General features: G+C 43.6%; 1 protein-coding gene across 2 annotated transcripts; it reads left to right on the top strand.

Moving 5' to 3' along the window:
• The first annotated feature begins 11468 nt into the window (after window positions 1-11468).
• sntb1 (syntrophin, basic 1) lies at window positions 11469-27595 on the top strand. 2 transcript variants are annotated; one of them, XM_035530677.1, is made up of 7 exons: window positions 11469-12113; window positions 17208-17424; window positions 20110-20317; window positions 21902-22038; window positions 22703-22899; window positions 25562-25749; window positions 27056-27595. In XM_035530677.1, the coding sequence occupies exons 1-7, from the start codon at window positions 11597-11599 to the stop codon at window positions 27143-27145; spliced, it is 1554 nt and encodes a 517-aa protein (XP_035386570.1). In that variant the 5' UTR covers window positions 11469-11596; the 3' UTR covers window positions 27146-27595. The 2 variants fall into 2 exon arrangements, with proteins under 2 accessions (XP_035386570.1, XP_026855067.2); XM_026999266.2 differs by having other exon boundaries at window positions 11471-12113; window positions 27053-27595.
• Window positions 27596-27775: the final 180 nt, after the last annotated feature.

The following is a 27775-nucleotide window of genomic DNA, read 5'->3' as shown; positions in this document are numbered from 1 at the left end:
GCTTGATGCATGCCAGTTTGAATTCTGAAACAGATTAACATCTTTTCTCATGACCTCAGGATGTGTCTTTCGACGTGGTTGTTTAACCAGTGAGAAGCTACTCGCTGCATTAGTTAGGGTTAAATAACTTGTTGCCAGCTAAAACATAATCACCCATGCAGTAATTATCCAATGGGAGGCTCTTACCTATTTGCTTGGATAAATCCAGGTGGTGACCTTTTGTTTTGGACAGTGTGTGTATATATATATCACCACTGGCATTAAGCAATGTTATAGTGGTCAGAAGCTAAAACTAACTAGCTAGCTAGCTAGGTAACCACATGCTGCCATTTTTGTAGCTACCTATCTAATGCTATATCTCCATATTTATAAGCAATAAAATAAAACAAGTAATAAAATCATCAGCTAAATTAAACAACAACAACAACATAATGATGGAATACATAGATAACCTTGTCTTATATGAGCTAGTTTGTTTCAAAGGAGTTTACAGGTAGAAAAACAAACAGGTGTATTGTATTACGAAGCCCGTAAAGAAAGCCATCCTCCTTCTGGAAACAACATGCATTTTAGTGAACAAACATTTAGACGATGGACTAAATGAATAAACAGTGAACGAATGAATGAAAAATACTTTATTATATTACATTCAAACAAAATAAAACTAGTTACTAGAACAAACAAACATGACCGTTCTTCGTACATTGTAATAGCACCAGCATGTACGCGGGCGGTGCAGTTAAAGCCTTGTAAACACCTGTAGACAATGTAATATTTGAAAATATGTGCGTGTGTTTGTATGTGTACTCCAATAAATTATTGCTTTCAGAGATTGTTAGGCTGTATCTATAAACCACAAAAGTGCATTCATTCTTGCAATGTGTAAAACAAATAATTTGCCTTATAAATCTTTTGCAGTCAAAACAAAAACTTAGACAATCCTAGTCTACCTAAAACTGGGAACAGTTGTTGTACACATAATATATAATTATGCCTTTTTCTTACCTCGCCTGCTCTGCCTGTTAGTTTTCCTTTTGCTGTATTGATTGCTCAATGAACAGTGTGTTTGTTGTATTGAAAATGGCATTCTCTGGCTCTTCATCTATGCCAAAACCACAATATGTTCCTCTTCAAGAATTTGCCTTTACTTTGGTAGGTGGAGAGTCTAAATAAATAAATAAAGCTAAAACATTTTATTTAGCATTGAGAGCTGGTGTGCACCTGTGAAAGTAGAATTTCATCATATATTGTATCAAACTAGCTATGGAAAGTTCTAGAGAGTTGTCTGGAAAGTGTGACCACCTCATTTAATGGAAAGAAATCATGGTTTTACATTAAGGAATCCTTGTAGATAGCGAATTTTAAGAGCAGAAACCTGGTCCACAGCCTACGTTTATCTCTAGGAAGCCACTCTTTACAGCATTCCCAGAAGGCTATGGGGAAGTGGGAGAACTTAGTACTGAGGACTAGTAACGGACACACTGCGAATCCACTACAGTTCCCTCACATGCTTGCCTCTGTATTACTCCTGCAGGCATGGAGCCACTAGGTCATAGAGCCCAGCTCTCAGCAAGAACTTTCCCAGTAGACCCTCCTTTTGGGATCCGAGTCGTTCGCGAACAGCCACCCTGCCAGAGCAGAGGTCAAGAGAGCGGCAAAACAAAACGTGATCCGTGCAGCCACATTGTGGACAACAGGAGGAGACAAATGACTTAATACTTTTTTTTCCCCTCTTCTAAATTCAAACAAGCTGTAGTGGTTATTGAAAAACAAATTGGGATAAGGCATAGAGGGAGGCAAGAGATTTAGAGAGACAGAAACAAAGACGAGCTGGTGGGAGCACGGGAGGGGCAGGGGACAACGGACACTGCAGGAAGACGCAGACGGAGACGCAGGGAAGCAGGGGAGAGGGGAAGAGCGAGGGATGGGGGTTGCATAGGAACAGCTGTTAAAGCTGGGCTCTGGCCCTCGCTGCCTTGCAATTCCACACGTAGAGAGGATCATGGGAGCGCAGCAATGTGGCTCACTCCGGGCGGCTCTGCTGGAAGCCCGGAGCCAAGGCCGGGCGTGGAGACTGCTCTGAAAGCCAGCCTCACATGGGAGAGTGCCTCTCACCCTCCCCCGACACACTTCCCATTGTGCTGGTGCTGGCAGGCCGGCGGGTCACTCCAGAAGTGGCGCGTTCGGTGCTACGCTGGCTCTTTTCCCAAAGCCTTGAGAAGAGCAGCCTGGTGGAGAGCGCTGCAGACACTCCTCACACTCACACTGGGTGGCCTTGCCATAAATTTCGAGAGGAAGTCACTTTGTATACCCAGACAGCCTCTGTGTATACACATGTATTCATCCACTGTCACTAGGTAGTAATCTTTAAGCATATACATGGCTAAAGGATTTAGACGTTGTCACACATCTCTGTGAATGAGTTATATATATATATATATATATATATATATATATATATATATATATATATATATATATATATATCCAGATAATGCAAGAAACGTTGTCTACTCTGATCATTTTAACGTTGCCTTCAGTGTAAACTTTGGTATGGCTTCTTTTGACCGTGGCCAGTCAGATGACCCTCTTTACCTAAGACTGACTGGCACTCCCTTGGCATAGTACTCACTCTGCTATTTCCTTTGTTAACATCACAAGCTTAGGGATAAAACAATGACTGCCTCTGTGCCTGGCTCTCTGTGTTTCACGGCACATTAAGAGTAGAGGCAGCACACTCCTCTCCAGACTCCCCTCCCTCTTGATTCACCCCCAGCCCTTGCAGGGACTGGTGAGGTAATGGCAAATCAGGGGTGGGCATGTGTGTCAGTGTGTGCAACAGATGTGTGACGTGTGTTGCCACGTCACAGCATTAGTTCACAATTTGAGTTCATACAATTATAACCACACCCATAAACACAAGCACACACTCTAAAGCACAGAAGGTATTACAAAGGACTAAGCTGACAACATCTGCCATTAGGCTTCCAATCAAACCTCAAATGAATCCGCCGGCTGTGCAAAAGAGCCACAGCCACCCCATTCATGTTGCAGGGGAGCGCTAGTGTCTGTCACATGACTTAAAGGAAACTAAGAAGCAGGATGTTGTTCCTCACTTGACACCATGCTATTTGTTACATGCGATTTCTTGTCTGACATTATTGCAGACGTGCTGGTAATGTGTTTTTGGCCAACACTGAACTCAGTGATTTACAGCTGGCCCATTACGGAGGGAAAATCCAGCTGAGGAGGAAAAATGCCTTTTAAAATGCTCTCACAGTGCAGCTACGTGTGTAGGAGCTTGTGCAGGGTGTTGTGTCAATACTGCTGGGCAAGGCCTGACTGCATGGTACTCTGTTGTGCGGGCATGGCTGAAAAAAGCCCTGTCATCCCTTTCTCCTGTCCTGTCTCTCTCCTGTCCTGTCTCTCTTTTGTCCTGTCTCTCTCCTGTCCTGTCTCTCTCCTGTCCTGTCTCTCTTCTGTCCTGTCTCTTCTGTCCTGTCTCTCTTCTGTCCTGTCTCTCTCCTGTCCTGTCTCTCTCCTGTCCTGTCTCTTCTGTCCTGTCTCTCTTCTGTCCTGTCTCTTCTGTCCTGTCTCTCTTCTGTCCTGTCTCTTCATCTGCATTCCTTTCCTTTCTCTCTCTCAGTCTCAAACACACATTTTCAATGTCAGGCGTCACAAGCTGAAGACGTGAGGAAGCATGAGAGCACATCTGTGCTGGCTGGCACAGAGCTAAACGCAAGACTTACGCTTACTTGCAAGGCACCTACAAGGAGTGAAAGAACGTGTGCGCTGCTCCCTCTAGTGGATAGCTTTATGATCACAGACAAAAAAAAAAATCATTGTTGACTTTCTAAATGAAAAGCTGCCGAATTGTTCCTCACAGCTGCATTGTGGGGACAGGAAATTTATCGGTGTTCTAATGGGGAAAAAAAACATGCATTCCTGTTCATACATGCTGTCAGTGACACATTTATTTATAATTAACAACATTTATTTAATACTTTCCAACGGACTGGGTTATGGGGGTTGGAGTGAATAAATAAAAAAAATCTGAAGCTGAATCTCTGTCCACTGCAAAAACTCTGTCCACGGCCAAAAACATGAAAAGACACTGTTAAGACATAAAAGCTCTTCAGTTCGAGTATGATCAACATGGTGTGATTTATTGTTTGCTTTGATTTTCATTTTTTGACTGTATGCAGAATGGGAGGAGGGTTGGAATTGAAGGGATCTGGAGAATTTGGAGGTTGCCTATACCCTGGAGGTGTCTCTGAAGAATACTTCTGACTTTCTCGTTACACTTTCAAGATGTAAGTGCAACAATAATACTTCTGAGAAACTGATCTTGACTTTGAGGCATCGTCATACGGCTGAGACCTCACCATACAACTATAAAATCCTTCTTCATAGTATTTTTGCATGCTGATGAATTCCAACTCAAATCTAGCACCACATTAGTAGTGTAACACAGCTTTGAACACAGGCAGTTTATAACACATGTCTTTGTATCAGACATAATTCAACATTTTAAGTATGCTAAGTACATTAACTACCAAGATCATGTAAACAGACTAAGATGGACTCTTTACACTACAATCAAGAAAGGTGTGTAGTTGCAATAGCAAGCAGTTGCTTAGGAGACCTTCATTACATGAGAACCTCAGAAACATCTGAAACAGAACCATCAGAGTAAACTGAGAGGTGAAGCCTTGAATCTCAGTGAGTCGCTGAGTTGAGGTCTTGTTTTGGCTGCTTTAGAATGTCAGCATTGCCAGAAGTAACTTTATATGCTTGGTTTTCTGCTCAGATCCTTGACCAATAAACTTTCAATAATGAGACACCAGGAATATGTCTGTAACCTTCCATGCTCAGCTTACTATGCTGGCTCATATTAATCAGCTTCACTTTGAATTGGAGACGCCTTCACTCATAACAAGACCATTAAAGGGCCTTTGTTCTGTTTCAAACATTACCGACTCCAGTATCACTCATCACTATAACATATACTTTCACTTAGCGGTGCAAACACATGTGTCCAGAAAAACAGTATACACATGATGCAAGCATTTATACAGTGCATTCCTTCTCTCTCTCTCTCTCTCTCTCTCTCTCTCTCTCTCTCTCTCTCTCTCTCTCTCTCTCTCTCTCTCTCTCTCTCTCTCACTCACTCACACACACATACACACATACACAAACACACAAAAAGGCATGGAAAGGTGCCTGGACATAGCGATCTTCTCTGTCTCACACACACACACACACACACAAAAAGGCATGGAAAGGTGCCTGGACATAGCGATCTTCTCTGTCTCACACACACACACACACACACACACACACACACACACACACAAAAAGGCATGGAAAGGTGGCTGGACATAGCGATCTTCTCTGTCTCTCACACACACATACACACACACACACGCACGCACACAAAAAAAGGCATGGAAAGGTGCCTGGACATAGCGATCTTCTCTGTCTCTCACACACACACACACACACACACACACACACACACACACACACACACACACACACACACACACACACACACACACACAAAAAGGCATGGAAAGGTGCCTGGACATAGCGATTTTCTTTCTACAGCTGCATCTCTCTCTACAACAACAGCACAATGTGCTAAATGTTACCACCCTCCCCTCTGTGAAGGCGAGCATCCCAGCAGCCATACTGGTTCCACGTGTGCAGTCCTGGAGCATCTGGCTACAGGGTGCTTTAATGCAGTGGCCTGTCTGACACTGGGAGTGGGGGTGGATGGGTCATGAGCATGATGAGCATGAACCCAGGGCCCCTTCTGTTTCACAATCCCAGCCTTAATCATTCCCTCCTGCCCCCGTGCTGAGCCCCAGGCCTGGGCACTGCCTGGGACACCAAGGGCCTGCTCTCAGTTCAAACCTCGAGCCTCTCCAGAGGTGTGTGAGGACACTGCGGCCATGTTCAAACACAGCGGAAGAGGGGATGGGAGCCTGACGGGGCTCTGGGGAGTCGTGTGAGTCCTCCGCCTGCACTTCTTGAGCAGGGAAGACAATATCAGGAGGGACAGATTCAGCTGTTTTCTGCCAGGGAAGGCAGAGGGAACAGCAGATCTCTGGTTATTACCCAGGAAGAGCAATCAAATCCAGACTTTGGGAGCTGAGGCAGTGGATCAGGAATAAATGCACATAACAGTGTACACCCATAATCACAGCTTCTTTCATTTGTCCACTTGAGTTGGGCCTGTCTCAGAGGACATGAGGAGTGTCAGAATGAGAAGAGGTTGAAAAAAACTGAGTGTAGTTTTAGTTGGTTTTAGTGAATAAGTTAATGTCATATTGTTCACCTTTTGTTACACCAATGAAATCATTAACCTCATGCCTGGATGTCTTCACACACTTCAACCCCTGCGACCAAGCATGGCACAGAAGTATGCTTTATGTTTAAACTTGGTTAGGTCATGGAGATGAAAGAAAAACTCTGCACACATTCATACACTCACTTTGAAACTGCTTCACATGCATACACCTTTACCGTGATCTCAAAGACCACAGAGGCGCTGCGTTTATATGGCCCACAGGAAAGACAAACTCTGCAGTGGAACAATAATCGTTTAACACGCATTAGGATCCCAAGGACACAGAGTAAGTTCCACGTTCACCACCAACTGTACTGGAAACACATATCTTGTACCTGAATCTAATGGCCACATTATTGAGTACACCTGCCTTATAGGGGAGTTTACGGGTGTACATTTACCCATCCATGGCCCATCGGTTATCATGCGCAATTTGTCAGCCGCCCTCCGCCCCGTTATTCACTGAACAGATTCTGACCACAGGAGCTCTGCTGACTGGAATTGATTTGGGTCGTAGACCATTCTCAACACAGCTTACTGCATCATAGCGACAAGGCTGTGGGTGATGTGCTGGTATGAATATATTTAGCAAAGCAGTGCTGCTGGGGTTTTTATATGCATGCATGACGTTGCTGGGTTGAGAGTAATCCCCCATGCAAAAACTATCCAGCCAGCAGCAGAGCTGTGCTCAGAAACTCATCATTTATGAGGAATTGGAGGATGCCTATATAAATGATGCATATAAATATAGAAATCATGGCAATAGTCTTACATCTACAGTTAATAAATGTAGTAGCGTTGGTTGTAAAAGATTCTGTACCTAGTAACATTTTGGGCTTCTGTTTCCTTATCTACTCAACTTACATTATTCCTTTTTTAAATATAAAGCATTGATTTCTTTTGTCTCTTTATTTTATAACATTTAGTAGTGTTCCCAGGATGGAATTTCGATTCATTCGTATTTTGTCTTTCATTCAAGGAGACACGTCCACAGCAAGATAACACGCACTAAAGTCAAACAAATTCAGTTTCCAGTTTGTTCCACACTGCATTGCTTATTTTTGTTATTAAGGAAAATGCGTCACACACCCAAAAATACCCAGTGTGTACATTTTATCTTCTTTTCATCAAAACTGAAACTAGCAGCCCCCTCATTTATTATTACTAAGCACTACTGAATGTTTGATTCTGGAGGATTAAACCATCTGTGACTTTCATATCCACCCTCACACTTATATTTGGAACATTAGACTCACATCATGTTTATCTAAGTGGAAAACGGATGCTTGCCAGTAGGCCGACACCATCCTGAAATTGAAATGCTTTCTTAGAAATGACCATTCTAAAAAGCTTATCACTATGGTGCAGAGCTACGTTATCAGAGACCTGAAATGAAGTCATCACGTAGGGAGATTTGAACCGGGACTGGCTCCTCACCAAGTATGTTCTCTTTGAGGAAGAATAGAGTAACCTCTCTTTCAGGAGGAGCAGAGCAGCTTCTCTTTGAGGAGGAGTAGAGCAGCTTCTCTTTGAGGAAGAATAGAGTAACCTCTCTCTCAGGTGGAGCAGAGCAGCTTCTCTTTGAGGAGGAGTAGAGCAGCTTCTCTTTGAGGAAGAATAGAGTAACCTCTCTTTCAGGAGGAGTAGAGCAGCTTCTCTTTCAGGTGGAGCAGAGCAGCTTCTCTTTGAGGAGGAGCAGAGCAGCTTCTCTTTGAGGAAGAATAGAGTAACCTCTCTTTCAGGAGGAGTAGAGCAGCTTCTCTTTGAGGAGGAGCAGAGCAGCTTCTCTTTCAGGAGGAGTAGAGCAACTTCTCTTTGAGGAGGAGTAGAGCAGCTTCTCTTTGAGGAGGAGTAGAGCAGCTTCTCTTTGAGGAGGAGCAGAGCAGCTTCTCTTTGAGGAGGAGTAGAGCAGCTTCTCTTTGAGGAGGAGCAGAGCAGCCCCTCTTTGCTCTTTCCTTGAGTGGACTCTGATTCATTAGGCTTCTCCCTTACCTCAGATCTCAGAAAGCCTTTTCATAGTCACGCAATGCCTGCATAAAGATGGAATTGTGAACCTGATAAAGTAAAATACAGAAAATGCACTATTGGTAAGTACTAAGGTTTTCAAAGCATCTCGACTATAGCAAAGATTATAAAGTGATATTCTCTCTACTTAAAATAATCCTTGTGCTCTGACGCTTCTGAGAAACTCATTCCTGGATAATTCATTTGTATTTGGCATAGAAGTAAATATGCATTTGCAGGATGACAGGAGAAAGGATTGTGCTGCGGTTGAGCAGAGCTCAGGTCACAAAACAGCCTCTACCTAAACCTGGCTGTTTAAGGTCAAAAGCCATGACAGGTAGCACTGCATGTCTCCAGATCAGCTGTGCATGCCTCCAGATCAGCTGTGCATGCCTCCAGATCAGCTGTGCATGCCTCCAGATCAGTTGAGATCATGTCCTCTCTTCGGTGAAGACGGCATTCTTCCAGACATGCTCTCTGGTTTCAATTCTGTAATGAGAGATTGCTTTTCCATAAGACAGTCAAAAGGTAAATACTCCTCCTCCTCCTACTAAAAAAAAAATATTTGCAACTTTCTAAAAACACAAGGACTACTTGCAGGGAAAGGGTGAAGGAATCACCAGACAATACTTAAGACACACTAGACAATAATTAAGAACAATTACACCATCACAACAGAATACCGACCCCCCCCCCCCCCACACACACACACACACACTCACACACTAAGAACATTGGAGAGGCTCCAAGTAAGTGAACAGAATTGTTATGAGTGGATGTTTAGAATGGTCTAACAAACTCAAAGATTGTATATGTGTAGGGAGAGCGACTGTCATGTGGCTGAAAGACAAGATTCAAAGTGGGTAATAAAAAGGAGAAGATTGATGAGAAGACCAACAGAAGAGGTGTACTGGAGCGGAGTGGAATCTCTTTTACTCTTTGTTATTCACTGCTAAAGTCCTTTATTCTTGTCAAGTTTTTCATCAGAGGCAATAGGTAAGAATTTATATCATAACCTACTTACATAAATTTACTATGAAAACACAAAAACACAAACCCTACTTGCATTGTCTGTAAAAATTTGATGACAGTCTCTAAGGTTTGGAGGACAAACATGAGAATTCACCCCTTGTCTGCTTTAGGAACAAATCTAGCTTTATTATAAAATATCAGGGCTTAGTTATTTTTTTCTCAGTTTTAGGAATATTTATTCAAAATGGAACCGTCTGCAAGCATTTGTGCCTCGTTCTCTTGGGACAACGGAGCAGAACAGTGCAGTCGTCATTTAGTTCCATGAGACTCTGCCCCTGTCTCCTAAATCACCCATTCAGATGGGCTACTGGCAGTACACACTGTTCAACATTTCTCTGCCATCTACACAGGTGGAGCCAGGCATAGAGACGCTCTCCTGATGCAATGCAAAACTGCTGCACAAAGCCTTCTGCCTCTGCACAAGTCAAGTTCAAGTTTATTGTCATTCCTACATGTACCTAACATAGATTATCTTAGCTGCTGCATGTGTGTGAACTGAAGAGGTCTGTAATTCAAAAACTGTAAACATTGCCATAAAAATGGATGGGAAGGTTGGATAACCCCAGTATGAGCAGCAGAATGAGCAGTAAATGTCTGTAGCAGCATACTAAACATTGCCTCTAATGGATACTTCTCTGGTTTAAAATGCAGATGTGCTGTGGTGTGCAAGAAAAGTGCATGTTCCCTTAGGGGTGGGTGATGCGATGAGTCTTGGTAGTTGGCATGGTGATGGAAAGAGTCTTGATTATTCCAGGTAGGTGCTGCAGGGTAGCGGGGTGTTAAGTATTCTGACTGCCTCTGGGAAGAAGCTATTGTGGAGTCTAGCAGAGATTGTATGGATGCAGACTCTGAGAGGGGTGGGAGAGATTATTTACAATGCTGGCAAACTTGCAGGTGCAGGTAGGAGGTGTTGATGGCGGATAGAGATGATCTTCTCAGCTGTAGGGGCTTGTTGTCTGAGAGTGCCACACCAGACTGCGAGACAGATGAAGGTGCTCTCTATTGTGTGCCTATAAAAGGAGGACATGCATGCAGCTGTAAAACCTAGAAGTAGCTCCAGTGACAACTTAGACCATACCAAGTATAATCAGTTGTGCTCTGTGTGTAGCTGATGGGGTGGGGCATTTCTGCTCTAAAGACTGGTGCGCATCTACAGAGCCTTTAGTCAGAACCTGAAGGTGAAAATAAGCTTATCTGATCTACCTTGGAATAGTTTTTCATTCTAGAATAATAGTTCTAGAATAATTCTAAAACCATCCTAAAACCTGTAGACTTAAAGTGTTAACCCCATCTGACAGTCAATAATAACACCACTGAAAAAAGCACCTTTTTGAAATATGTGCTACATAAGTGAATTAGAATTCACGGCTCTTATCAGCGTTACCAAGATCTTATGTGCATATGGAAGGAAAACAATGTTTTGTTTCACTGGGGCAGGAAATGGAGTGGTTCTGTAAACTTCTCCATGCGGCGCCAATAAAAACCGGTGCGTCCTTCTACAGTAACTGACACACTAGATGGCACTAAAAAACTAAAAAACCAGTTGCATAAACCCAGCAGTTTATGAGGAAGCATCACAGTACACTGACAGTTATACTAGCTATTTTATATTTATATCAATACACACTGCCTTACATACCGCATATGTTAATGTTATACGATTGAATTTTACAGGGCATCCATATTCTGTTTAAACCCACTGAGATAGTGCGTAAAGATTACCGCAGTTAAATCCACAATAACAGGTGAAACTAAATATTTTTTGTTTCATAGTTACGGTATATGTAAAAGGAAAGATTACGTATATTTTCCTCTACCTAGGTAAGTTTAAAAAAAAAAAATAACAATCACATTTGGCGTTTCTGCAGTATTACAGTATCGACTACCTGCGGCTTTAAACCCTCGCAAACGCAGAACGTATATTTCGTCAGCGGAGAAATTCTGGAGATGTGCTGTAGGTTCATAGTCATTATCACACCTTAGTTCACGTCTACATTTCCGGACAGCGCATATTGCATGCTTTGAATCGTTTGGTTGGGCTGCTAGGACATCCCATAAAGTTGCTCCACCCTAAAAGGTGGCGTTAGCGCAGAAAGCTCTTCCAGCATGACTGTGAAGCGAGTTAAAGTTACTGTAAAGCGCTACTAACTTGGGCTGAAAGTCCACAGTGTGTGAACTCACTGGCATTATAAGAATGTTCCTAAAATGGCTGTAGCATTGGCAGTTTCTGGTCACCGTATGCAGAAAAGTGGATGTTTGGAAGTCCTGGTGCGAGACCGATGGCACAAAGTTTTGGCAAACTTAAACGAGGAGTCTTTCGCACTGAGCTGTGAGGACACAGGCGAGAACGGCAACTTGAATGGCATTAGCAATGGATGTTACAGGAGCGGCGGGGATCACCCCGACCCCACGAACACTTCCAAAACTGGAGTGAGGACGGATTTACCGGAGCAAGTGCCAGAGGCGATTGCTAACAGAAAAAGATGCGTCAAAGTTGTGAAGCAAGAAGTAGGAGGACTGGGTATAAGCATCAAAGGGGGCAAAGAGAACAAGATGCCAATTCTTATTAGCAAGATTTTTAAAGATCTCGCTGCCGATCAAACGCAGGCGCTTTACGTGGGAGACGCAATATTGTCTGTGAACGGAATAAACCTTCGGGACGCCACCCACGACGAAGCCGTTCAGGGGCTGAAACGGGCTGGGAGAGAAGTGACGCTTGAAGGTAAGACAAGGTGCCGTCGGGAGAAGCGCAGGCTTCACATGAGGTGATTTCGCTGTTTGGTTATCAGGATTGCAGACGTGCAACGCTGTGGAAACATGATTTAGCACCCCAAATAACCCCGTAGTGATCGAAAACAGTACAAGTAGGCTAATCAACATGATCTTGTGGTGGAGGGCATCGGATGTTTCCTCATGGTTAAAATGCTTTGAGCAAGTCCTGTGGTGTTTTTCTTCCTTTTACTCACACGTGTTCGCTGCAGGTTTTACAGCGCACAGGAGCGCGCCAGTGCAGCGCACACCGTTTCAGCCGCGTGGAGCGGTACAAGTGTTGCGACATTACAGATAAATACGAGCCATTATCGGATGTGTTCAATGCATTCAGAGCATTCAGTGTCGGTCAGCTCTGGGGCACATACCAGTAACCTAATATCCTGCTTTCATCTAAATGAGATTACAATTGAGAGAGTGCCAGATAACACGACTGAATCTGCAGTTTATGGGTGCTAAGGGTTATGAGCCCTTAGAGCACTTAGGGTGTCATCTCAGCCACAGCATAAAAATGAATTGTCAATGGAATTGTACTCTTCTATTGGGGTTCACTGTTCTCTGGTCAGTGAAATTAAATGAAATGTAACTCTTGCTATCCTAGGTACCTACTTTAGAGGTTGGGTTGGATTTGGAGTCTATGGCTTGTAGTGCCAGAAAAGGGCTCCACAAGACTTCTCAGATTCTTATTTTTAAACTGCACTTAATCACTCTCACTGAAACTTTGACTTGTACACAGTCACTTGGGATAGGAAAGAAATCTGCCGTCTAACCTGCAAATGAGGGGAAAGGGACTTGTTTCCATGTGATCAGTCGTCCTACTGTATTGTTACAGTTTGACCTCCGTTGGCCATGAGCTATGTGGAAGTGTTCAAAAAACAGCCGAGTTCCGCACCTGTTCTTCCTCTTGTGGTCCAGCAAACACAGATGTGTCCTGCTCATTGTTTAGCCACAATCTGATTACCACATACTTTGAGACGGTTCTTCTCTCTGGTGTCAGGTCTACCCATGCTTTAGTCATGACGGGGAGATGTACAGGTGATGGCATACCCCAGGAATGTAGAAACCTGACCTAATGACTTATTCTGGTCATAATGCTGTATACCACTTTACTAGACAGTGAGAATATCAGATCAGTTCATATCAGACTTGTTTTTCTGTTTGGTCTGATATGCATTCAACACAATCTGTAGATGATTATTTGCAAGAATCACTGTCAGTATATGTCAGCGATCATAACTAGGTGTGTTTGTGTGGTTTAAACTTCAAACTGGAATAATTGTTAGATTGTATTATGTTTGGCAGGCACAAACATGGGTGAAATAATAATAATAGTAATTTTTTTTACTTCTCAGTAAATGTTTGCACATCTCTTTTAGTTTGGGTTACTACACACACAAAGGGTATTTTCCTGGCCCTGTATCAGTAGGATCTATGCTGTTGGCACGATAGCACTATTGTTGAGTTACCTTTGTGACTCCTTACACAAATATTAGTACTGCACATGCATGTCCTAATTGAGTAACATCTTAGTCATCAGGAGTGTTATTAAAACGTTGAACAGAACATCCAAGTCAAAATATGTGGCAAGATTTAAAAGAAGCTCAACACACAGGGCTTTGGTGATGTGATATCTGCTTATCAGTGCATCAGAGAAAGAGCCACAGTCTGCAATTAAAGCTGGGACAAGGTGTCTTTTGTATCTCTGCTATAGTCTGCATCCAAATGATAGATATCTCAAATGTTCTACTTGGAGCTCGATGAGTACCTTTTTTACTTCTGCAAACCAAGCCTCCTGTTCTGCATGAATCAAATACACTGTAATGTCTCTGACCAGTGAAGAACAGAACATAAAGTGCTGGTTATGACTACACCTGATGTTTCAGTCTGATAGGTTCAGTGAGTGCTCAGGCACAGAGACTTCTACAGTACTGTCTATTGTCCAAGAAATAATTAGTCAGAGATTAGTAGTACCATAGGCCAGGGATTCTTTTAAACAAATTGGATTGGAGCATCTGGACCTGTAGATATGCCTTAGGCAAGGACCATTTGCTGTTTAAGCAAACATTCAGTTCCAGCATGAAGTGAAAAACATTCCATAGAGGCCTTAACAATGAAATAAGGATGATGAAACGTTCTGGGGCTCCTGGTCCACATTCCGTAATGATAATAGTACTGCAAGTGTGACAACAATTGTGGCTGAATAAAGCTGGAGAAACGAAGGAATCGAGCTGGGCTGGCCTGGGATTCGCTCCGCAAGTGATTGGCACCTGCGGCAGTCAGTGTTGGCTCCGTTTGTGTACCTCAAAGAGCTTTTAGGTAGCTGTAAAAATGAAACATTGGGTAATACAGGTCCAGATCTCTGCAAATGGCAGACAAAGGATCAAGCGGAAGAAGAAACGAGGAATACAGAGGAGAGGCTCGAGGTGTGAACAGAGTGAGGAGGAACGGTCCTCAAACCGCTGGGTGACATTAGTCTCGGTGCCACTCCCAGCACCTCCTAGGGGTGTCGTACGGGGCAGCAGAACACGGTGCACAGATTTCGGAAGGTACACATCCGACCCTACCCTGCCATGAATGCCTAAGCAGACAAGAACACTGCAGGGTATGAGAGGCAGGCAGCTGACGGGTGAATGATACCGTGGTGCCTGTGGTCAAGGCTAGTACATTTCCTTTGAGATGTCGTGCACATACAGCGTCCCCTAAACAAACATAGATAGCAAAAGATAACGTATATGTGAAGCAGTGTGTCATAGTTCTTAGTAAAGTCTGGCTTTCGCAAAGAATCCATAGGACAAGAATATCTAGTTTATCGAATATCGAAATATTTATCATTTGTTCACACTGCCACTTGAAAATTCAGAATATCCCTTGAGGTTGGCAACAGTAGTCATGAAAAAACACTACTGTTTTTACTACTGCAACAGAATCTCACTGTCACCTGCCAGATGATTGGCAGCAGAGTTGTGAATGAGTCTTGGCACCGATTCGTGCTCGCCATAAACGCTCACACTAAGGCGACTGAATTCTGGGGCAGCATTTCTCCACCAGCAAACAACCATCTAACTGGCTTCTCATTAATGACGCATCAAGGGATTTACGCTTGTGTGTTTGTTTACACTCTGTAACGTGGCCCATAGGTAGAAACTCATTGTGAGTGTTGGAGCAGAGGTGAGATTTTATGCTTGGTTGTGCAGTGTGGGATTTTTACAGTCCACGCTGCACATAAGCACGGCCTGGCCTCGGCGGGCCTGCAACAGAACACACAGCACATAAGCCCACCTATAAAAATATACGAGTCCACATTTCTCCAGTGCAGGGAATATATTAGGCCCTCGTGCACTCATGGCCTCATTGGCGTTAATGGAGACAAATATGAAAGCCATTGACTGCTTTGCCATGCCTTACTCCCAAGCACATGGCAGAGTGCTTTATAACTAGGACGCAGATGTATCATCCGTCTTCCCCTGAAACGTCTGCTGATCCACGTTGCTGCTGTCAGCCGTGCTTCTTTAATCTGGCTTTTGAAGTGTGGTGCTTCCCCGATGAAACTGTGGGGAGGTACTAAGCAAAGCTCAGGGGGCATGTCGCTGTTTCTAAGGGAAACTAAAAGGTCAAAACTGTTATTAGCTGTAACCACTTCTGGTTTTTGGTAGTGTACAATGTCAAGCGTGTCTCCTCTACTTCTGTCTGCAGCTGGTCTCGCAAAACAGACAGCCTGTGTATCTATTTGATGGTTTATTGGCTGGTTTGCCGGACTAACTGGCATTGCTTTTGGTCAAGATGCATTGACGCTACACTATTGAGATCATGGTTATCGCATCAGGTCAGATCAGGCTCGTTTTTCTGTTAGGCATTGTGCACATTTAAACGCTCCAGTGGCTGTGGGGCTAACTTATATTAACTCTCTGAATATAAAACGGAGGTAGTCAAGGTTGGGGGCGGAAACCCGACCAGCTAAATGAAGTGCAACCCTTCGTCTATGGTTGATGAGTCACTGAGCATGCAGGCTGGGCTTGAGTGTACCAGCCTATAATAGCTTTCCTCTGCTTTTCAGCAATGCCCTGTGGAGAATTTCTCTGAATGTACTGGGCACTGTCGCATAGTTCATGCGTGCCCAAGTCCCATCTGTAGGAGGGAGGTCAGATGTTACTTAAACAGACTACATTTTACAAACTACTCGTTGATGATTACGAGACTGCAGTCACATACAGTAAGGACACTGCATGCCAGCAGTCACCTCAGTGTTATGTGAAGGACTAACAGCAGAAAGGGCCATTTTGACCACGACACATGTAAATGTTTAAATGACTAATCAGTCTTCTGGCCATGATTTATTTTCCATAATTCCTACCACTTGAATCACAAAGGAGCCTTTTCTTTCTCTTAAAGAATGCCTGTTTTTTTTTCCCTTCATGGTAAATGCAGTCAAATGGTATTCATCTAGTTTTTAAATCAAGGTTGAGAATACTAACCATTTAGCATATCACAAAAAATTGTTATATTGAGTTGGATGTGTTTCAGTCAGTGGATGTGTGACATTCGCTTCATGCTAAGAGATTTTAGTAACCCAATTGCTAGATGGATTGTTTAATCTTTTGCGCTCATATTATTGTTGTTCCTGAGATATTCTTTCTTCACAAGTCCTGGCAAAATGCTTGGACAGGTTGCCTGGTTCTGGAGGCCACCAATCTCAAGATTAGTTTGTCAGGTGGAATTGGAATAATTGGCCCTCAGTCTCTGGCCTGACTGAGATTCAGGGCCATAATAAATAATCCTTAACAGAAGGCTTGTTCAGGCCATCACCGAGAGCGGTCTTGTGCCTGGTTTTACTGGCCTACCAGCACCGCCACACGGTGTACAGAACTGCTGAACACGGATGTGACTATGTGAGAACGATGCAATTTCACATGTTAAGTGGAAATATGTTTGGGTTTGGTTTCAATGGCAGCTGTAAAAATGCTTGGGGTGCACAAAAATTTCCTACTTTCACTTGTACTAAAGTAAGATGACATTTCGTAACCACAGAACCTTTCTGCTTGTGTTACAGTGAAGTACATGAGAGAAGCCACCCCTTATGTGAAGAAAGGCTCTCCGGTGGCTGAGATCGGATGGGAGACCCTTCCCCCAGAATCTCCTCGACTTGGCAGCCCACCCTGTGAAGTCTCCACCTCTCCTGCGCTATCTCTGCAGGGTGACCGTAGACGCATCCCTCTCAAAATGTGCTACGTCACCCGGGCCATGACCACCCCTGATCCAGAAAACAGGTAAAATCCCCATTCTGAGGTTCTCGTCTTCAGTGTGGCAGTCGAGGTCATTTGGCATCACAGGTTTTCCATGTACTAAAGTTCATGTGTCTAAAGAGTTGAAAAATTTTAATGCTTTAAATTCAGTTCAAAACATAATTAGCTATAATTAGAACAATTAGTGAGTCGTTCTAGACCTAATTTTTAAGATTTATCCTTTGGGGATTTAAACTGATCTTTTTCCCTTATACAGTCCTCAATAAAGGTGGATTAACAATGATGGATTATGATTATCTCCATTTCTTTGTGATGCAGTGTAAATATTAACTATGGAGGGGAAATTACTTGGAAGGTGAATTTATGGTCACAAAGCACAAATAGAGTGCAGATAATGCACTGTACACTACACTTGGTCTTATCTTATATCCACCTTTTAAATGTGCCTGAAGTTAACAGAGGAACACCAGTGCCTTTGAACAGTCCATGTTAACCTGGGATTTCATAGCTACCCAATGTGTTGGGATTGTAAAGTGGCTGATTTTCTTTGAAAAACAAATAGACTAATATAACAAATTAAATTTAAAAAATCTCCCTTGTCCTGAGTAATGCAACAGAAAAAGAGGTAGGATACAGAGGAAGTGAACATGTGCAAAACCAAATGTTGTTGATGGTGATTTAAACTTATTAAATCTGAATGGCTGAAAGAGGAAAACTGAACATGATTTGCTTTTTCTTCTCTCTGATGTTCTCTGACCTCCACACAGCCTCTTATTTCTGTGTAGTGTGGTAGCTTGAAAAATGAGTATGGTGCTTTGTCAGATTTAGCAGAACATGAACAGGAAGTCTGTGAGAAGTAATGTTCCATGGCCAAGCTGGTTTCTAAACATTTTAATCTCCCTCTGTTAAAAAAAAACCTTTTTTTTATTTTTGTTGTGTGTTCGCTCTGGAAACTTTCACATATAAGTTCTCTAACAGCTACATCCGTATTTGACTTTCTGGTTGAATGAGTTCAGCTTTCAGGTAATTATACCATATATCCAGATTGTGTACATGTGTGTAGAGTATAGCAGTCAGTGTCTTGTGTCTTATGATGCTTATTCTTACGTCGTGGAGCTCAGTGCTGTGTGGTAGTTTCGTCTTTAGTTTTGTGTGTAGAGACACATGCCCCGCTCATGCACATGCTCATCTGCCATAATATACTTATTCTGTCAAGTCCCACCACTGATGGACCACGTTTCAACGTCAGCACATGGCAGCCTCTTCTGCTGCAAATAAGACCCACCTCCTACCACGGGTCACATGCTTATCTACCACTGGAATATATCTAGCATGAACACGAGCATTCATCACCATGAGCTCTGGCTAACCCCCCGTTCCTCTGACATGTGCCATGTGGCTGACAGCAGCAGATGGAAATTTAGACGGCTGTTTTGTGCTGAAAACTGTGAACGGGTGTGGCGGGCGGGATGGAACCTGCTCTTCCTCTGACAGTCATCATCGACCGACCTGCCACTTTTGGTAGGTTTGCCCACGTGTTTTGTTAGAATCTGAACTAAGAATAGTAACCCCCCCCCCCCCTTATATTCAGTGCTTCCTGTGATGCCAGAGTTGAGAAGGAAGGATCAGAATAATCAGCTGAAATTTCTCTCACAGCAGCCATCTGTACATAAATCTCCCACTTCATTGAAGATGTTTATTAAACAGAAACAAGGTGTAGGAGTGCCACTAGAAACCACAGGCCATCTGTTGCCATGCATAGTTTGGGTTAGTCAATCTCCAGTCCTTTCGGTCACTTTCTAACCACACCATCACTGGTGATATGTAGGGTAGACCACTCAGCCCAGCTCTCAACCCCAGAAAATGACGGGTCAAAACTCTAGCTGTGCCTGTTGCATTTACAGAAACTTATCAGAGCACAATCGTCCAGGTATGCAGATATCCCTCTTATCTGTAATTGGTTGTCACTCTTACTGCATAAGGATATTCTTGGGCTGGGGATGGAACTGGCTTCTGGTTTTGGCTTGTCAAAGTTTGATAGCACTCCTTCTTACACTGCTCGAATGAGAGTTTAAGAAACTGAAATTACAGCCTCTCCTGTGACCACAAAAAGCATAAAAAAGATTGCTGTGCTTTCTAAACATGGCTCAGACGTCCCTGGTGGCCCTGAAATTTCCCATGTGGTGGTTGTATGGGGGAGAACTCTTTGGGTGTGCTCCAAGAGTCTTTCTCCCTCGGACAAACGCAAATGCTCCATTCAGCTCCATCTGGACTCTGCTCACTCACACCACCCCCACTTAAAACTCCATCTTAATAAGTGGAGCTATATTTAGTATCAGGAAGCACCTGGAAATGATATTGTGGATTGCTATGGTTAAGGCTACAAAAGAGGATGATGTATGAGTGAGGTATGGATCACTGTAAGCACAGTGAAACTGGTTAGATTTACTAGGGCCATTATGAGCCAAGCATATCTGAAACCTGAGTTAATACTGTGGAGCCCCTTCAAAATTCCTGGTTTTTGAAAAACACACAGATGTGAACCAGTTTGCTGAGTCTTCAACTTGATTCAGAAGTTACAGGAAACAAGAAGGAACATGACATGTACAAGTTGCTGGCTACATGAGACTACAGGGATTTTTCAGAATAAACAAACATCTGCTAACACGGGTAAACCGATCCGGCCTTGATGTGTTCTCTGTCCTGCAGGCAACTGGAACTGCATTCGCCCGACGCGAAGCACACGCTCGTGCTGCGCTGCTCAGACCCGCCCACCGCCCAGGCTTGGTTCGAGCTCCTGCAGTCAGCCGCCAACCGCATCACGGACAAGGTCGTCGCCGAGTTCCGGGAGCACACGACCAGGAACGGCGCTGGAGGGCGTCGCGAGATACACCACCTTGGCTGGCTAGCAGAGAAGGTCAGCGTCACCACGAGTCGTGGTCCCCGGACCCCGATATGCAGATCATTTTCTTTGTGTGATGTTCTGACAGTGTCAGACAAAAAAAATGTTTATCTATATTCTGGCTGATTTTACAAAGAATTAGTACAGAAATGCTTGTTGGAAGTCAAGTCTTTTTATCATCCTTGAATACAGATGTGCCAGTGTCTTATGTGCAGAGTTTAGCTCAGGTCGTAGCAGGTCCACAGTAGTTTATAGCCTACAGATCCAGATGCTGGGGCCCATTTGGAAGTATTCCAGGTACTCTAGCCTTGATCTGAACCTTCAGGCTGTGGTTTACAACTTCTGGAGTCACTTTTAAACTTTGGGGCTGTGTAACGCTGCCCATCTGCCAAGGGCACCTTGAAAGATGAGTACGATCAACTTCATGAGTATATTTATTATACTATTATCATTATGCGGTGTGGTTTACTTTGCGTAGCCTGTACTACAGGCCACAGCCACACCTAACTATACAGCACCATTCTGGACAAAATGGGCAGTCATAGCAATGGCCATCTCTGCCAACGACCGACGATGGGCAGCTCTTTGTGGGCATGGCCGTGCGGCCGTCTTCATCTTGGACTCCTCTTTCCAGCACTCATTAACAGTGGCTCATGGGGAGCTGAGGTCCGAGGCAGTGTGTTGGGCCGCCTGACTAACTGCCTCTCCTCTCACCGCCCGCTAATGAGCGCTGTCTCTCATTAGCAGCTTAGAAAGGGAGGGAAGCCTCCAACGTGTCACTGACTCTGCGGCTGTGGCTCACAACAAGGGGCCTTCGTGTGTGTGTGTGTGTGTGTGTGTGTGTGTGTGTGTGAGTCAGTGATCTTTTTAGCTCGTCCGTGGCACGCAGCTTTCTGAAGGGTAGAGCCTGGTGATTTGTGGGAAATCGGAGAGGTCCGGGTTAAACTAGGCCATCTCTCAGTACACTGAGAAACAATCTATCATGAGCATGAAACGCACATTAAATCTTGCTTGTTTTTTACATTTACTCAGGGCAAGGGTTTTATTTTTAGCTCAGCGCAGCCTTTTGATTGCAGACAGATTTGAGATTTGAGCCGGGAGCTTTAAGCTCATTCGGGCACTTGTGGGGATGCAAGCTAATTTCCTTCCCCAGACTAGCCAGCACTGTGGCGAACCATCATTCTGATGGGGTGAGTCACACAGTACTGCTGTTGCACTCATCTGGATTTGCTGTAAGCCAGTGCAAGTCTCTCCATTTCAAATGTGTGTTATTATTAGACGAGCACTGCATTCATTGAGGTATTCATCACCGGCAGGAAAAATAGATAGTTTGGGGCTTTACTTTGTTATTGGAAAGTGAGCAGCTGAGTTTGCCCAGGGTTACCTTCTGCGACTGTAGCCTCCGCAGGACATTCCGCCAGACTTCAGACCTTCCCCCCAGACAGACATGTAATCAAGCAATCTTTCAGATGAATGAATTGATCACATAACTTCCTCGCTTCATATCAGATCCACGCGCATCAGAGCCGCTGTCTGTGGGGAGAGGCTCCCGGCCATGGCGCTCGGGTTCGGCATTGATGTGCCTAACACGTGTTTCAGACGGAGAGCGAGCGGCAGCGCTGGAAGCCAGTGGTGGTGGTGGTGACAGAGAAGGACCTGATGCTGTATGACAGCATGGCACGCTTGAAGGAGAGCTGGCTCAGCCCTGCTCACACGTACCCCCTGCTGGCCACACGGTATTCCCAAATGGCAGCCCCCACACCCAGTGCGCACCCGCCACAAACCCTCAGCCCCTGCACCAACACACACCCATAGTCCAGACGCCAGAAGGGCGGATACTTCAGGCATCTGAACTACACAGCATCTCTGCTGCACGCTATAGATGCCAGCACACAAGAATGCATATGTTGTCTCTCAGTCATCCAGTTTTTCAGGATACACAGTCCAAGGCTAAAACTCTCAGTAGAGATTTCTCATATGGGAAAGTCAATCTTTTAGCATACATGGCAAATGCCTTTTCAAACCACAAGGCCTCTGTGTCAAAGCCAAAGAGGGACAGACACAAGAGGGATGACATTTTACTACTTGTAAACTAGAGTACACTTCAGTGCTCAAAGTAAAACTGACAGTGCAGTTCCGATTGGCTGAGCCTGTGGAAATATTTTGTTGACATTGTGTGGCCTAAGATAACCTCAAACAAGAACCAGAGCCTTTTCTTATCTGCTCAGTCATTGTGGCAGAGGAAGTACCCAGTATTTGGCCCTGTACTGAACAGGGGTCTTTCTTCTGTTCTTTATTCTGTACATTTCACATCCATTCCTGGATGTTCTTTGATGTTCCTTGCATCACATTAGTAAATGGGAGTTGCAGCTTGCCTGATCTCTTCCTCTGGGCCTTTAGGCTGGTGCAGTCTGGTCCGGATCGGTGTTTGCCCCAGCCCGGTGGGGAGCTCTCCTTCGTCACACGCACGGGCACGAGGCTGGGCATTGAGACGCACGTGTTCCGAGCCGAGACCTGCAAGGACCTCTCCCTGTGGACCAGACACATAGTCACGGGCTGCCACGCGTCAGCCGAGATGATCAAAGAAGTCACTACCAGTGAGTATGGCCATAATGGTATTACATCCGGTATTACATACATACATGCATTACATTGCACGTTAGTTCTCGAGTCTGGTTAATAATTGGGCTTAAATTTGGTTGCAGGTTTGATTAAAAAGCAATCACATGCTCCAACCATGTTTTCTGTATGTAGACATCAGCAACTGGAATTGCTGTGGTAATCCCCAGGAGTTGGTAGATTACTGGGTTTTTGGCTAGCTCGTGACCTTTGCGCTCTCAGCCTTCATTTCCTGTTTCCTCGATTGCACAGTGATTGGCATTACCAAAAGTACTCCGCAGTACATCTTGCCCTTCAGGGACTGAATAACTTTCTGTGTCATTCATATCAAGTGTATTAAAGGGAACGTGTGCTTTTAGGGTAGCAGAGACGTCAAAGCATGTCAGGAACTCCGCCGCTCAGGCTCAGGCTGATAAGACACAGCAGATTTTCAGCACAGGATACAACAGGCCTTTCATTTGTTTTGTGTTTGTTTTAGTTTAGGAAAGAATGTCTAATTCTGTTAAAATGACACTATTAGTATCTACTGATTACTCAGGGTCTCCAGCTACTTTCTGGAACAAATTGTTCTTACTTGCCCTTCTGACAGAGGTACGTATATGGGTAGAGGTCCTTTTAATCAGAATTTACCAAAACGAGTGACCATAACTGATTGGCTCTAACTGGTAACAGGTCTAACTAGTAACAGGCCAAAAGGTCAGAGGAGAGAAACTTGGACTCCCATAACACAGTGAGGTCTAAAAGCTGTCCTAGACAATGTACACATTCTGACATGCCAGTATCTTCTAATGGTACCAATTAATCATCATTAGACATTCCAGTATAATAAATAAAAGGTAACAGATGGTTAATTTCAAAACAGACCTGATAAAGTTGTTCTAAAGTGTATAACAGCTGGGACTCGATTCCATTTTTTTTTCCACATGAAAGAGCTTAAGTTTGCAGTCGGGTCTGGCATCTCACCATATTTGGGAGTTTTATAGCAAAGGGTCATGTGGAACCCAAGGCTGTGTTCCACTACCTGTTTTGATATGGAGAAGGATGGTGGGATTTACTCAGGGCCCATGGAACCTGTAATTCTGTTTGTTTAGACAAGAACCCTCGATAGTTTATTTGCCCCAGTTTACTGATCATTAGAGTAATTTTGTTGCCAGTAATAGAACCCCTGCCTTTTAAAAACAGTATTATAAGGATTTGTTTGACAAAGGTTGAGTTTTTGGTGCACATAGCAGTCACTTTTAGGTAAGTTAACTGCAAATCTTTTTATTATATATATATATATATATATATATATATATATATATATTGTGTTAGTTATACTGTAAAACCATGAATCACTTTAAATGGACAACTGTGTTAACACAAACATCACCTCATGTTATTTCTGCCTTGCTTATATATGAGTTGTACATATGTATAAGTAAGGAGAACCGACCAAACATGTAACGTTCTGACAGACTGGTCTAATGTGTACGCCAAAGCTTAAATAACACGGCATTGTGTTTGTTGGAGGATATTAATGTGACACTAATCCTTCGTAGCCACCCCTTCATACCTACCCAACTATTACCGGTGCAGAAACAAGACCAAACAAAACACTATAATGCACTATAACTTGAACACCGGCTGAGCGCCTCAGCTGGAACATCGCTGCGTTACTGCAGACGTGCTGGTTATGCTCTGCCTGGCTACCTTGGGGCTGTTGTTCCTTTGCCAGGCTGTTTGTGGCTGTGGTTAAATGGGGTGGGGTCTTTGTGTTGGGATGAACGCTAGAGTGTGGGAACACCCTGTGGCGGGGAAAACCTCAATCAGGCTTTCAGGCAGAGAGTAAGGTTACAGCATTGTCAAGCCGGGCTGACGGGTGAAAGTGAGAGGAGAGAATTAGAACCTCCTCATCTTCTGGAGGACTCTGGGTTTCCTCTTTTTGTTCAGAAGCGTACCCACTGGATATTCGAGTAAAGCTTTATGTAGACGCATTCTGACAGGCAGCTAGGGCGAAATACTCTTCCGGCACGGTGGGATGGGCAACAGAATAACCTGGCCTAAAGGCCTTTGGTTCCACAGAGCCTCGTGCTGGGAAAAGCTGACATGGAAGCCTTGCAATTAGTCAGCCAAGGAGCGTTTCAGAATGCTTTACAGGGGTGAACTGAGGTAGCTGTGCAGGTGGCTTACTGGCACACACACAATAGAGCTGGTAATGCAATGTTTCAGCACGTGAGATGTTAGATGAGGAGTACAGAGAGAGGCAGTTGAAGCATGGGAACGGAGATACTGGATACACCAGGTTCTGGGACTACCCAAGGAGGTTTAAGATGAAGACTTAACAAGGTAGCGGGCCATTACAGAACCCTTTTCAACAGAATGAAAGGGATTGCGGGTAGTATTGTGTTTTTATGGCGAAAACATCAGAACTGTACATTCTTTTCAGCACCCATCAAGCACTTATATTTATAATGACTTTTTAGTGCTTTAAGTAGCTTCAGTGGGTCTTTCTAAAATATGCAGGCTGTTTCCCAGAGGCACCGTAACGCTAATTACTGTACAGGTCTAGAAAGAGTATTCTTCAGAGCCTCTTAGAAAGAGACTGTGCAGGTTGTGGCACTCTTGGGAGACATGATTATGACTCTGGCCTTGTTTCAGGCTGCCTGTATGGAGGCCAGGACTGCAGGCTGGTGATCCACTATGAGCGGGGCTTCTCTGTGCTCCCCGAGAGGGAGGACTCTGCAGGCCAGCCCCTCTTCAGTTACCCCTTTGAGAGACTCCGAATGTCCTCTGATGATGGAGTACGAATGCTCTATTTGCATTTTGGAGGCAAAGAAGGTGAAATTGTGAGTACAATTATAATTATTAGACAGCTACATCTGATCAGGGATTCTTTACAGCCTTGGAGATGTACGACCCTGGAGAGTTTAGTTCCAACACACCTTGCTGTAATATACAGATCCTACTGAAGGGTTTCATTAGGATAGCGTCACAGTGTCATGGTTATTCACAGCGTATGATTTGGACAGTTATCACAGCCAGCTTTATCAAGATGCCAGTTAATAAGTTTTTCTGTCTATTAACATCTACTCATTCATATTTTTTCTTTACACCAGTTCTCCTTTTGTCTAGCAACTGCCCAAAAATGTAGGTCAGTTTGTGTTTACCTCCTTTTAGATATCCCCTAAATCACGCTACAGTAATCTGTTTTGTTTTGTTTTGTTTTTTCTGTGCAGGGTTGAGTGCATGGAAAACACCAGTGCCTGTGTAATCGTTACAGTGCTACTTACCCCTTCTAGCATGTTTGTAGCCACCGTACGTGGTGGCTGTTAATACATTAGAACATGGCATTACTGAGCATAACTGAGCTTAGGCACAGACTTGAAGTTAGATTCATTAAAGCACATGTGCCTTTGCTGAGAGACACTATTTTCATTTATTCCACTACAGTGGAATACTGATAATGTAAGCTAATTTATGATAAATTTTTTGAAGTCAGTCTAAAATAAACCAGGACTGTGCTTTTCCCACAAGCCGCAAATCCCCCACTCCTTTTTGTCCTATACGTCGTTCACTGGATATACAAAGCAAATGTTTTCTGTTTCAACTATAAACTCTAAACGTCAGCCCGACTCCAGCTGCAGCTATTCGGTTTGTTTTGGTAGACCACACTGTGATCACGCATAATTGGAACAAAAGCAGGCTGGCCAGCCAATTAATAGCTGTTTTGCACAAAGGATGTACAAAGATGCTTTTGTAAAAGGATTTTGCAATAAATTTTGTTCTTTTTTTTTGTTTTTGTTCTTAAATTGTTCGTTAACACCATGAACTGTGAAATTGTGATATTTTATGTCTAGGTTGTTGTATAGTCTTATATTAAAATGGCTTGATTAACTAGATCTTGTTTTGGAATAGAATTGGGACTAAACTCCACAGGGCAGTAGATCTTCACGTCTAGTTTTAGGATCCCCTGACCTTCACATCCCTTTAAGATCCCCTGACCTTCACATCCCTGCTACAATGTTATTTTGTTAAAAGGCGTATTAAAAAAAAAAAATCTTTACTGCCATGTTTTGTCTCATCAAGTGTTTGGCGTCAGCAAGAACTTCCCTTGTGAGATCATGTGCTTCTCTTGTGTTTTGTTCACAGCAGCTGGATCTACACTCCTGTCCCAAGCCCATAGTGTTCATCCTACACTCCTTCCTTTCAGCAAAGATCACAAGACTGGGCTTGATGGGCTGACATGAACCGGTCAATTCCGAAACAAGGACTCAGGTCTCAAGTGAACAGAGAGGACAGGGCCAGAACAGAAGAGAAAATCTGAAGGACTAGTAGTAAAAGCTTAAATGCTAGATATCCATCATCACTTTAGCTGCAGTCTTATTTGTGAGATGTTACAGTGAAACACAATCAGCTCCACATACAATGATTTAGTTAAACTAAAATCTAACTCCAAATGAACACTAACTTATAATTGGAATATTAAGAGCAAAGCATTGCTTAAGAGCCCATTCTATTCTGCAAAGTATTATGCACTTAATGTTAACTTTAATCTTAACATGATGATAAAGAGGCTTATATGTATGACGGCTGTCTTTAAATAGTTATTATTGTCTTATGACTTTGGCAGCTAATACTGGTTAGACAGAACTAGTTTTAAGCCCTACGAATTCACATAAAAGTTTAATGGTGTGCATGTTTCCTTCGTTTTTGAGCATCAGGAGGTCTGCTGCTTTTGGGGGAACTTGTCAACAAGGCCATTCTGAATGCCAGTCACCAACAATGCATATCAACAAAATCTCCATTAGGAAAAATCAATGCAGATTTCACAAACAACTGGGATTGCCTGCCCTAACATGCAGACGCAGTTGC

Source organism: Electrophorus electricus, chromosome 10, assembly GCF_013358815.1.
Source record: "Electrophorus electricus isolate fEleEle1 chromosome 10, fEleEle1.pri, whole genome shotgun sequence".
NCBI lineage: Eukaryota > Metazoa > Chordata > Actinopteri > Gymnotiformes > Gymnotidae > Electrophorus > Electrophorus electricus.
This window is presented reverse-complemented; position numbering and strand designations above follow the sequence as displayed.

Bases quoted from the DNA above. Each gene is read 5' to 3' on its own strand.
- sntb1 (XM_026999266.2), top strand. From the start codon at position 11,597: ATGGCTGTAGCATTGGCAGTTTCTGGTCACCGTATGCAGAAAAGTGGA. The intron at 12,114-17,207 runs GTAAGACAAGGT...CTTGTGTTACAG, and splicing joins GAGAGAAGTGACGCTTGAAG to TGAAGTACATGAGAGAAGCC. The intron at 20,318-21,901 runs GTCAGCGTCACC...CACGTGTTTCAG, and splicing joins TTGGCTGGCTAGCAGAGAAG to ACGGAGAGCGAGCGGCAGCG.